Source organism: Chiloscyllium plagiosum, chromosome 9 (assembly GCF_004010195.1).
Source record: "Chiloscyllium plagiosum isolate BGI_BamShark_2017 chromosome 9, ASM401019v2, whole genome shotgun sequence".
Classification (NCBI taxonomy): Eukaryota; Metazoa; Chordata; class Chondrichthyes; order Orectolobiformes; family Hemiscylliidae; genus Chiloscyllium; species Chiloscyllium plagiosum.
Genome location: NC_057718.1, coordinates 84,861,264 through 84,874,610, shown reverse-complemented (window position 1 = coordinate 84,874,610; position 13,347 = coordinate 84,861,264). Strand labels below are relative to the sequence as shown.

Sequence of the window (13,347 nt, the reverse complement as noted above, 5' to 3'; positions counted from 1 at the left end):
ATATTGCTATTTATTTTGCTATGTCCTCTTATCTTCCATATACTACTTCACAATAAACATTGATACAAAATACTTGTTTAGTATCTCCCCCATCTCCTGCAGTTCCACACAAAGGAGGGCTTGTTGATCTTTAAGGGGCCCTATTCTCTCCCTAGTTACTCTTTAGTCCTTAATGTATTTGTGGAATCTCCTTGGATTCTGCCATACCTGCCAAAAGCATCTCATGTCCCCTTTTTGCTCTCCTGATTTTTCTCCTCAGTATCCTACTGTCTTTATACTCTTCTAGGGAGTCACTTGATCCCTGCTGTCTATACCTAATATATGCTTCCTTCTTATTCTTGACCAAAAACACAACTTCTCTAGTCATCCTACAGCTACTTTTCAAGTTTCACAATCTCCTTCCTATAGCAGGGAGACCTGAATTGCATGCAGTATTCCAAAAGTGGCCCAAACAACATCCTGTACAGCCGCAACATGACCTCCCAACTCCTATAACAATGCCCTGACCAACAAAGGCAACCATACCAAATGCCTTCTTCCCTATCCTACCTTCCTGCGATGCCACTTCCAAGGAACAATGAACCTGCACTCCAAAATCTCTTTGTTCAGCAACATACCCTCATCAAACCTCTTCATTACTTCTTCAAAAAACTTGTCCTTCTCTCATCCTATGTCATTAGTTTTCCAATGTGTACAATGACTACCTGCTATCCATCTCTCCTTTCAGGATATTCTGCACCCCCACCAAGACATCCCTGATCCTGGCACCAGGGAAGCAACACACACATCTCATTGTCAGCCACAGAAACCTTTATCTGTGCCTCTGATTAAAGAGTCCCTTATCATAATGAATTGCTTGGAACCTGATGTACTCCTCATTATATTTTTACCAGTCTTGGTACCAGAAACCTGGTTGTCAGTGCTACATAGCCCCGAGAGTCCTACATTTTCCAAAACAGCATACTTGTTTGACATGGAGAGACAGGAGACTCCTGCATGACCTGACCACTCCTCTTACAAGCTACCTACCTGTCTGTATCTGCGGTTTGTCTCCCTTCCTGAACTGCCATCATCACTCCCAGACTCCTGTAAATCCCTCATTGCCTGTAACTGCTGCTCCAACCGATCTATGCGATAGATAGGATTCGCAACCAAAAACACTTCCTACAAACATAATCATCAGTAACACAGAAACTCTCGCGAACCTTCCACATCTGACAGGAAGAGCACATCATTTTACTGAAGGCCATCTTTGCACCTTAACCTACAGACCTAGAAAATAACAGAGTCTTACTGCTTCAAAATCATTGCTTCAGGATAACTTAATATCTATGTTTTATACTTTGAAAGTTTAATCAGGAGACAGATCTCAATTAAACATATAATCTAATAAAAAAATTACTACTTACCACTGTAGACTTACAAGAAAATACACTGAGGTTACACTTTAAAAATAACCCACTTAGCTGCTCTCATGCTGTGAGCTCCCACACAGGTTTCTGGAAGGTTAGCTGTGAATTTCACTGTTTGTTTACTTAGAAGAACTCCAATGTCCAGAAATTCTTGAAACTAAAACAACTGAGGCAGTCACTGCTTGGTCACACAGCTATACAGGTTCACTACTGGGTCACATGGCCGTGCAGGTTTACTTCTCTGTTTTATTGCCCCTCATGTGGTGTCTGCTTTCTACCTCCTTTTTTAAAAAATGTTATTGTTTTAAGATTTTGATTCAAAGTTTATAACAGCCTATAAAACCGTAATTCCTGCTCCAAACCTTGAGGAAATCAGCTCCAACAACTGAAAATGCTTAAAAAAAAGCAGCTCTTAAGCCATAATTTTATTCCTGTCCCCCATCTTGGATTACTCAAAATTGGAACTATAATTGCTGCACCTTCAAAGTTGCTGGATCAAAATCCTAGAACTCACTCCCCAGGGGCATTGTTGGTATACCTATGTAAAACAGACCATAGCAGTTTAATAAGGCAGCTTACCACTACTTTCTCAAAGGCAATAAGTGCTGGTGTGGTCAGCCAAGTGCATATTCCCTGAATGAGTTAGAAAAACTTCTATTCCTTTTTCCCTCATGCTTATCTGGCTTTCCCTGGAGTTATTTCATTTAACCACTTCATATGGTACGTGTTCCACATTCTCACCCCACCCTGGATAAATAGGATGTTATTAAGCTGACAAGGGTGCAAAAAAGATTTACATTATGTTACCAAGTCTGGAAGGCTTGTGTTATAAGGAATAGCTAGATAAGCTGAGGCTATTTTCCCTGGATGTAGGATGCTAAGGGATGACTTTATAGAGGTTTATAAAATCATGTGGTCCACAGATAAGGTGAATAGCCAAGTTCTTTTCCCCAGATTAGGGAGTCCAAACTAGAGGTCATAGGTTTAAAGTGAGAGGGGAAAGATTTAAAAGGGACCTGAGGGGCAACTTTTTCCCACATAGAGGGTGATGCATATATGGAATATGCTGCCAAAGAAAGTTGATAGAGACAAGTACAAATACAAGATTTAAATGACATTTGGACAGGTACATGGATAGGAAAGGTGTAGAGAAATATGGGCCAAATTCAGGCAAATGGGACTAGTTCGGTTTAGGAAACCTAGTCAGCATGGACAAGTTGGGCCAAAGGTCCTGTTTCTGTGCTGCATAACTTTATGACTCTAATTCCTTATTGGCTTTAATAGTGATCATTCTATATTTATGACCCATAGTTTTGGACTCCCTCAAAAGTGGGAAAACTTGAACTACATCTATCCTATAAAATCCTTCATAGTTTTAACTGTCTCAACTCAATCTGAATTCACCTTTATTATCGCAGAGAGTAGATAGAATCAGATTCAAAATGTCTCTTATTTGCACATTTACTTCTTCAAAGCCAAATTTGGAAAACAGTTTTGTCTCTCAGTTGCCACTACAGATGTTAGAGAAGTACATTTCAAGAGAGAAATGTTTTAATTGTAAGACAAATGTAGAACGGATTCTTTCACTGAACAAGGCCTCAACTGACAGAGTTTGTTCCAGAGAGTTAGGGCTGCTGTATGGAAGCAATCAAATGATGCCCCATATTGGGAGCATAATATTACCGAACTCACCCTTTAACTGGAAGCTAGGAGGCTTCCCCTCTCCCCCACAAAATCTACTATTCTGAGGAACCTACCTTTAATAAAAATTTATTCAACTAAGGTACAGAAGCCTGAACACACGCACCAGCCAGTTTCGAATCAGTTTCTAACCTACTGTTGTTAAAGTACTGAATGGACTCACAAACTCTTAGCATTTGCCTAAACCTGTGTTTTGGTTTTTGCCGCTGTTTACCTATTATTTATGTATCCATGCTATTTAACTACGTGATCTGCCTGTATTGCTCGCAAGACAAGGCTTTTCACTGTGCCTCTGTACATGTGACAATAAATTCAATTCAATCATAGCTGCTGGATCTGCCTTCTACTGTAAATAAGAAGTAATAAGCAACTCCAGTAAAGGGCCCCAATGATATACAACAAAGACTAACTGGGACTTATTGTTGAAATAATATTTTATCTCATCGGTACTTATGTTACCCTTGATATTTGCAATTACTTATTAATAACTTTATCCTCAAGGAATCTTCAGTGAATAACTTGTAAATAAATTAACCTTGACATTGCTTAAAAACCTTGACTGTTGGTCTGCCATAATGTTGATCATAATGAATGGAAAGGGGCCTACACAAGCTACAGAAATCCAGAGGTCACTGACCAGGTAATGGATATGACTGTTGGCTGGGACTTGAGGGAGAAGGCAAATGAAATTGTTTCTGTTTTACTAACTTACGTGTTAACTTATTGGCACCGGTCATGAATGGCTTGACATTCAAAACTAACCAAGTTCTCCTATCTCAAACAATTTGCAAGGAGGCATTGTTAGGCAAGAAACTAAATAACATTGGCAATAGGAAAATTTGGACAAAATCTCACTGCAATAGGAGAATAAAATATGAAGACAAAGATGACAAAATATAATAATAATAATAATAATAATAATAATAAGGAGTTGTGTGAAATGGATATAAATTTAATGACTATATTACTGAACTAGGATTCCGGGGGACTAGACTAATGGAAGGCGGCTAGGAATTTTTATCCAATCTTCTTTTAAGAAAGTGATCATTAATATAACCTTGTCATAAATTGTTGTGAAAACCGATCTTCACTGAGGCTCTTTACTAAGGAAATGTGCCTTCCTTATCCATTGTAGCCTACATGTGACTCCAGTCCTACATACAATACAATACAGTATAGGAACAAGCCCTTCAGCCCACCAAGCATGTGCCAATTCCTATTCCTATTCCTTCTTTTGACCGGCTACATCAACTAAGATGACAGCTAAATACCCTCATAAATGATCATGTTGTTTCGTAGTCATCGTTTGAGAAGGTGACCCACTATCACCTTCTCAGATAACTGCAGATAGGTAATAAATGCCCACCTTGTCAATCATGCCTAACTACTAATAAACATGTTACTTATCACTTGGTATCAACCAATTGGTCTCTTAATCCACAAGAATTGTCAGAAACAGGTATGATCTTAATATTAAGAGGAGATATTATCTCAGGACCACAGATTTTGCTGGTTTTAAGTACAGAAAGTTTGGTTCTGAGATAGTCATTTTTCACTAAGTCTTAGCCTTTAAAACCACAATGTAAGTGCATGTGGAATTCCCAGCAAGCTGAGCAAGAAACTCAAACAGAGGTACATTTCAGTGTATGTTTGAAAATCGATTAGCAGTTAATGAAATACAATCACTATTTCCTTAAATACATTATTGCAAAAGGGACACTTAGCAGAGAAATGAAAAGGGAACAAATCATACTAGTGCACATTTGTAACTATAAAATTAGATACACATCTCACTAATATTCTCAGGTGGTGCTCATTCTTAGTTGCCCCCAAGGAAATGGAAATCTAATTGGTGGGAGTTGGTAGGCTATTTCAGGAGGTCATTAAGAGTTAAGCAAGTTGGTGCAGGGTTGGAGTTGCACGTAAACAAGATCAGGTAAGGACGACGGTGTTTTTTCTACAACGGCTATGAGTAAATTAGTTGGGTCTTTCTTTTACAAAAACCTAACAGTTTCATGTCTCTTTTACTGATACCAGAACTTTACTTCTGGAATTTTAGAACAGAACTAAAAATCTTAAACTATTACGATATACAACTGAGGTCACATCTGTGGCTTATTTGTCCAAATCTTCTACATCATTGTTACTAGACCACCTACACATCTGCATGTTAACAGACTATATAGTGACAAGAGGAGAAGTAATGTTAAGGAATGGGCTGCAAAAAGTAGACACAAAATCCCACCTGCTCCACAGTGACAAAGGGGACAGTTTGGGGATGAGTGAAGGAAAGAGTTATAGTGAGTTGGTGTGTCCCCTAAGCATTTCACTAAAAGTAACATCCCTCATCAAACCAGATACTACACAAAGCCAAATATGCAAAAATAACATCCTAAGGAACTTAATGGAAATTTCTTGCAATTATAGGCATTGTAAAAGCAAATATCAGTGAATCATACAATGAAACTGTTGTAAAAGGCTAAAAAAAGGACATTTCAATAGAATTCAGTAGTAACTAATTAAGTAACAAAAAGAATGAATTTGCATTTTATGGCAGCCTTCATGACTTTAGGCTGTTGCAAGATGCTTTACAGTAAGAAATAATTTAAAAATATATTCACTCTTGTAACGTAAGGTAACATGGCAGCAATTAAGACACTGCAAGGATCTATAAACACAGGTCTAATGACCCGATAATTTGTTTTAGTGGCAATGGCTGAAAAGTAGAACATACAACATAGAACAATACAGCGCAGAACAGGCCCTTCGGACCTCGATGTTGCGCCGACCCATGAACTATTCTCAGCTCGTCCCCCTACACTATCCCAAAATCATCCATGTGCTTATCTAAGGATTGTTTAAATCTCCCTAATGTGGCTGAGTCGACTACATTAGCAGGTAGGGCATTCCACGCCCTTACCACTTTGTATAAAGAGCCTGCCTCTGACATCTGTCTTAAATCTATCACCCCTCAATTTGTAGTTATGCCCCCTCGTACACGCTGACGTCATCATCCTAGGAAAATGACTTTCACTGTCTACCCTATTTAATCCTCTGATCATCTTGTATGTCTCTATCAAATCCCCTCTTAGCCTTCTTCTTGCTGATGAGAACAGGTTCAAGTCTCTCAGCCTTTCCTCATAAGACCTTCCCTCCAGACCAGGCAACATCCTGGTAAATCTCCTCTGCATCTTTTCCAATGCTTTCACATCCTTCCCGAAATATAGGGACCAGAACTGTATACAATATTCCAAGTGTCGCCGCACCAGCGTTTTGTATAGTTGCAGCATGATATTGCTGCTCCAGAACTCAATCCCTTTACGAATGAAACCTAACACACCGTATGCCTTCTTAACAGCATTATCCACGTGGGTGGCAACTTTCAGGGATCTATGTACATGGACTCCAAGATACTCACTGCCTTCTTTCAGAAAGCCAGTTTCTAATCCAAACTGCTAAATCACCCTCAATTCCATGCCTCTGCATCTTCTCCAACAGCCTACCATGTGGAACCTTATCAAAGGCTTTACTGAAGTCCATGTATACCACATCAACCTACCCTCATCTACATGCTTGGTTACCTTCTCAAAAAGCTCAATGAGGTTTGTGAGACACGACCTGCCCTTGTCGAAACCATGTTGACTATCTGAAATCAAATTGTTGCTTGCTAAATGATTATAAATCTTATCTCTCATAATCCTTTCCAAAACCTTTCCGACAACAGAAGTAAGGCTCACTGGTCTATAATTACCTGGGTCATCTCTGCTGCCCTTCTTGAACAAGGGCACAATATTTGCAATCCTGCAGTCCTCTGGTACCAAACATGTAGACAATGACGACTCAAATATCAAAGCCAAAGGCTCTGCTATCTCGTCCCTAGCTTCCCAGAGAATTCTCTGATAAATCCCATCCGGCCCAGGGGACTTGTCTACTTTCACTCCTTCTAGAATTGATAGCACCTATTCGTAACTAACCTCGATCCTTTCTAGTCTAAAATCTCATACTTCATTCTTCTCCTCTACAATATTCTTTTCGTGAGTGAAAACCGATGAGAAATGTTCGTATGGCACCTCTCCGATCTCCACAGGGTCCACACTCAACTTCCCACTTCTGTCTTTGATTGGCCCTATTCCTACCCTTGTCATCCTTTTATTCCCCACATATCTATAGAAAGCTTTAGGGTTGGCTAAAGACTGCTTGTGTCCTCTCTTTGCTCTTCTTAACACTCTCTTTAAATCCTTCCTAATTGATCTGTAACTCTCCATCGCCTCATCTGAACCATTTTGCCTCATCAACACATAAGCCTCCTTCTTCTTCGTAACAAGAGATGCAATTTTTGTTGTAAACCATGGTTCCCTTACCTTATAATTTCCTCCCTGCCTGACAGGACATGCAATATCTGTTCCTTAAAATAGCTCCACATTTCCATTGTCTGTATCCCCTGCATTTTGCTACCCCATTCTATGCATCCTAATTCTTGCCTAATCACATTATAATTGCCCTTGCTATCGATAACTCGACCTGTGGCACGTACCTATCCCTTTCCATCGCTAAACTAAACATAACTGAATTATGGACACTCTCTCCAAAGTGCTCATCTACAACTAAATCAAACACCTGGCCTGGTTCATTACCAAGCACCAGATCCAGTGTGGCCTCCCTTCTTGTCGGCCCTTCGACATACTGTGTCAGGAAACCCTCTTCTACATATTGGACAAAAACTGATCCATCTGACATACTGGAGTTATAGCATTTCCAGTCAATGTTGGGGAAGTTAAAGTCCCCATAATGATCACCCTGTTCCTTTCACTCCTACCCAGAATGATTTTGCCAATCCTCTCTTCCACCTCCCTGGAACTTTGCGGAGGCCTATAAAAAACTCCAAGCAGTGTGACCTCTCCTCTCCTGTTTCTAAATAAATAGTGGTCAGTTGAAATCCTCACCTCTTTTACAAATTAGTGGAATCTCTTACACTCGCCTTACAGAGGCCTTAGTGTAATGTCTCAATCACTAGGATGAGTTTGTTGATATCAGTATATTTGCACTGTGTGTACATACAAACAGTTTTGCAGAAATGTGGCTTGGGGAGGGCGAGATCAGGATCCTGGAAAGGGAAGACTGGGGGGAGGTGTGCACATGTGTGTGCGTCTGTGCATGTCCCCATCTGGGTAGGGTGGGGGTCATGGGAGGTGCGGAAGAAGGGAGACCAACGGAAGGAGAGAGGATCTCCTGGCCCACTTTGTTGCAGCACCTACCCCACCCCTCCAACCCCCAGGTCCTGGGCCCACTTCCCTCTGGGATTTGAAACTATGAGTGATCCCAAATTGTCAACCAGTTGTGGTTGCATTTCGATAATCAGATATAAATTTTTATATATTTTTTAACCCTTTAAAAATGGTGAAAACAGAGGTCCCTGCGGTGGGAGCATCCAGATTAATTTCAGCATTGGCCAAGGCCTTGTCCCCACTTTCACATTGGTCTGGAGTCTTGTCGCAGCATGCACAACGTGGATTTATGCACACCATAAATTATTCTTAACTTATTAAAAAACTAAGGATTCAAGTCCCATTTCAGATTCTTGAGCACACAATCTAGATTAGCTGACCTCTCAGTGTAGTATGGAAGAAGTTTTGTCTTTCTCAGTTGTTCTAGTCAACATTTATCACCTAATTTACTTTAACTAAAAGCCTATGGCCTGGCCATGTAATTCAATTAGATTTATGGGATTGCTGTGTGCAAACTCCTCCATGTTAGAATGGTGACTGCTAAGTACTTAATTAGCTTTACAGCACTTTGGGACGTTGTATAGAGCTTTCACAATCTCACAAAGTTCCATCTTATCTCAAAAGACCCATAAGGAACAAAGAAGAAACATATCATACCTTTTTCTTAGTTGCCTGCAGTTCCTGTTGCATGAGCTCTTTCTCTTTTTCCCATATAGATTGCTGTTGAAAATGCTCCTTCTCCAATTTGCTGGAAGTCTTCTGCAGTTGTCTGGTAACACTGACCACCTCTTCCTTCTGCTGGGAGAGTTCAGCTAGTCTTGTACTGAGCATCTGAATACTCTGCTGATTAGCTTCTACCTTGGCACTGAATAGTGAGTTCTGATTGCTGAGCTGTACATTCTTGCTATTGAGCTGGGCAATTTCAGCCACATACTGTTTGTTCTAGACAAGATTGATTCAACAGAACAGGCAATATTTATCTCACATTACAATAGCAGATTTTAGCACACTGTATTCTTTGAACATCTAGATAAAGAGAGAATAGCTAATACCTATATGTGTAAAACCATCAAAAAACATTCAATACACAGAAATGGATAAAGTAAACCAAACTGGTGGTATGCTTGTTGCAATTTTTAGTATAATTTCCAGTATTTATAGTCAGCAATGTGGTGCAAGATTTTAATCCAGTGGAAGTGAAAGAAGGGTGCTCTCTCTGCAAGTCAGGATATGACTTGGAAGGGGACTTGTAAGTGATGGCAGGCTTATATGCCTGCTGTTCCTATTCTTCTAAGCCATAGGAATTGTTGGTGCTGTCAAAGAAACCTGATGTGTTTCTCAATCCTGTTACAACATGGGGTAAGCCCCCCTCTGCTAATTTAAACCAGCAACACAGAAAAGATTTACTCCGTGCAGTCATCTGTGAAAATTTGAGAGGCAAAAACTATCCCAAAAATCAGTATTTAAAGTAAAAATTAACAACTTTATTTTAAGTCTAATAGAGAAAAATAATTAACAATTATTTACAACTTACTTATCTAAACCTATCTTTTACCATTCTACCTCCCCCCCCCTCCCTCCGCAGTACTGGTCTGATAAAACTCCTGATTAAGATTTACAGAAAAATTCAAAATTTCAAAACCAGCCAGCTGTCGAATCTTCTCTTTGGGATCGATTTTTTTTTCAATGCAAACTCCTTCTCCAGACAGGTACCTCTTGGAGAGTTCTTACTAGCAGCCTACATCTGTTGGTCTCTTGGCAGTTCTCCCCCAACTGTTCAATTTTTTTCCAGTTTTATACTCCCAAAGCATTGGATCGTTTCATTGGTTTTAATACTGTCAAAATACTAAACTCAAACTTGATTGGAGTTTGGTATCTTTGTTCATAATTCTAACTGATTGGCCGAATTTGAATTTGTTTTTGTCTCATAGCAACCCAGCCAGTGCTAGCTGTTCTGACCAAGCATTACATTGTTACATTGTTCTGGGCTCTCTGTGCTTCTCTAAGTCCTTGCTAGCTTTCAACTCTCTTAAAGGTACAATACCCCTTATACCTTGTTTCATTATTTACCATCATTCACATCTGGATATGGCAGGAGTGCAAAGATCTGATCTTATCTGTTAATTGTGCGATCACTTAGCTCTGTTGATCATATACTGCTTCTGCTGTTTAGCACACTTGTAGTCTTATGTTACAGCTTCATCTGAATGGCTCTTTGCTTTTAGGGATGTGACTGAGGTTAGCATGTGCGACCTTCCTTCTCAACCTCTCCCCTCACCCAAGGTCTGATGAGCCTCATGTTGAACATCATCCACCTGATGAGAGAGTTATCCTATGGTCTGGTAGGACTATGGCAACTTTGCCTTTACTTTAACCCTTGATATTGCTGTTGGCAAGTTCTCTTGCACTGTCATTTGAACCAAGGTTGTTTCCTTGCCTTGACAGTAATGGGAAGTGATAGAAATGCCAGTCAACAAATGTGATAGCAGCATTATATTCAGGCATAATCTATGCCTTGTGGATGCCTAGATCTGTTTGGAATCTACCCTGCTTAACACAGTGTTAGCACCACACAACACAAAAGGGTGTCCTCAATGTGAAGAAAGGCTTTGCCTCCATAAAGAGGCACTCCAATTAATACTACCATGGACAACTGCATCTTCAATTCGTAGTAGAATGAGCCCCTTTCTAATCCTAGTGCCCTTTAGAAGTGGGCATTCAACATGAAACAATGCTGAATCATCAGCAGAGGGAGGGCAGTAGCTGTTAACGAGTAGACAATTGTTTTGCCTGTTTTCGATCCCTAGAGAGGGAAACACTCTAAGTCACAGTATTAACGGTCATGAACAACTAAAGAGATAAGGGAATGAAAAATACTAAAAGAAAGGGCTTACAAAAAACAGCACAGATTAGACTGAATAGGAAAGCTACAAAGACTAGCAAAGGGTTATAAAATAACTTATAAAAACTACTAAAAGGGATTATGATGGGTAGGTCATGCCCAACAAACCTTACTGAATGTTTTGAAGAGATTAAGACAGTGGATGTTATTTATATGAACTTCCAGAAGGCATTTGATAAAATACTTTATAAGAGATTGTTAATTAAGGTAGAAACCCACAGAATTGAAGGCAAATTAATAATTGGTTCAGAGGCAGGCAACAGAAAGTACAGATAATGGGTAGGTAATGGCAGGATGTGGCCAGTGGTATCCAATAAGGGTATGTGTTAGGGCCCAGCTTATTCACATTATTTATTAACCACTGGATAATGGCATAGAAAGTCATATATTCAAATTTGCTGATGACACAAAGTTATGCGGCATTGTGGACATTGCAGATGATAGGATAAAAATACAAAGGATATTGATAGACGAGTTAATTGGCAAAACCGTGACCAACAGAGTTCAATGTAAATGAGTGAGAGATAGATCAGGGTACTCTCTAGATCGTATGAAGTTAAATACAGTAGTTGGCCAAAGAGACCTTGAGGTACACGTGCACAGATCTTTAAAATGTCATGAAGAAGTGCAGAAAATAATTAAGACAGCTAATTAAATGCAGAAATTATGAAAATACTGTGAACAGATCTGGACACCACACCTTAGGAAAGATATATTGGCCTTGGAGAGAATACAACAGAGGTTTAGAAGAATGATACCTGGACTTCAAGGGTTGGGAGGAGAAATTATACAAATTAGGCTTCTTTTAATTTAGAAGGTTAAGGGGTAATCCGATGGAAGTCTTCATGATATTAACAGGAAAAGACAACTATTTTCACTGGTTAGGGATTCTCAAAACAGGAGCATAGTATGAGAATTAGGGCCAGACCATTCAGGATAGATGTTCAGAAGCACTCCTGCACACAGAGGGTGGTAGACGTTTGGAACTCTCTTCAACAAATGACACTTGATGCAGGATAGTTGTTAACTTTTAATCTGAGATAGATAAATTTTTGTTAAGCAGAGGTTTTAAGGGAATGGCCCAAAGGCAAGTATATGGAATTATGCCAAAGTTCAGCCATGATTTCATTGATTGGTGAAACTTACCCAATGGGTTCGATGGCATACTCCTGTTCCTATCAGACATAAGACTGCATGGGGTCCAAAGACAATGCCGAGAGAGGGCAGAGGAAGAGGCACAGAGGTTTTGAACATAGAAAGAACTACCCAATAGGAACGGATGAGACAGCTTCAAATCACTTTCTTGCAGATGTCAAAGAAACATTTTAAATTTATCTACATGGGTTCAACTTATAATCACACCCTAATAGACAAGAGATTAGAGCTGTAACTTAATACCTGTCAATTTCAAAGAACCAAATTAACCTACTAGATTAGTCAAATCACATTCAATTAATGTCATTCTTATTCCACTAAATTGCTTCGGTGAAACCAGATTTTGGTTCAGCCCAAAACAACATTTCTAACCAACAGTGACAGGTTCAAATCCTTACCTGTTTCTGAAGTTCTTCAGATTCTCTACGTCTGCGCTCTCTTTCATCTTGCAGGTGTTCCACTTGTTTCCTGCACAGCACAATCTTTTTTTAAACAAGGAATTCCAGCCACCAAAAACACAAGCGTTTTGCAAAACATCAAAAGCACCACCTAACTTACCTTTGTTCATTAACTTCTCCTTCCAGATCCCGAAACTCCTGATGAAACTTCGCCATTTCTCTTTTCAAGGAAGAGTTTTCTTCAGAGATCATTTCAGACTCACATCTAAGGAATACATTATTCTTGTCAAATAACTACAGCTACCCTCTAGAGAATTTCAGGAAGTGGTCCAAGTACAGAATTTAGGGAATCACTAAATATTGGCCCTGATGTTGCAGATACTCTTATCTGGTCTAATATTGTTCATCATGATGGACATAGAATGCAAGAATTGGAAGTAAGTGAAAGACATGGTGATCATATCAGACATGCAGAGATAGTCTCCATGCTTTTAGTACATTTACCACCATCACCAAAACTGACATAGATGATCCATAAATTAAGTTAAATTTGA

The 13,347-nt window shown here is 39.5% G+C and overlaps 1 protein-coding gene across 2 annotated transcripts in view; it reads right to left on the bottom strand.

Moving 5' to 3' along the window:
• The window catches only part of ninl (ninein-like), a 151,720-nt gene that overhangs the window by 16,378 nt on the left and 121,995 nt on the right, over positions 1 to 13,347 (bottom strand). For both annotated transcript variants that reach the window (XM_043696419.1, XM_043696420.1), the window contains exons 19-21: positions 12,954 to 13,058; positions 12,794 to 12,863; positions 8,996 to 9,280 (exon numbers count right to left, since the gene is read on the bottom strand). In XM_043696419.1, coding sequence (XP_043552354.1) covers positions 8,996 to 9,280; positions 12,794 to 12,863; positions 12,954 to 13,058 — 460 coding nt within the window. The remainder of the gene's footprint in view (positions 1 to 8,995; positions 9,281 to 12,793; positions 12,864 to 12,953; positions 13,059 to 13,347) is intronic.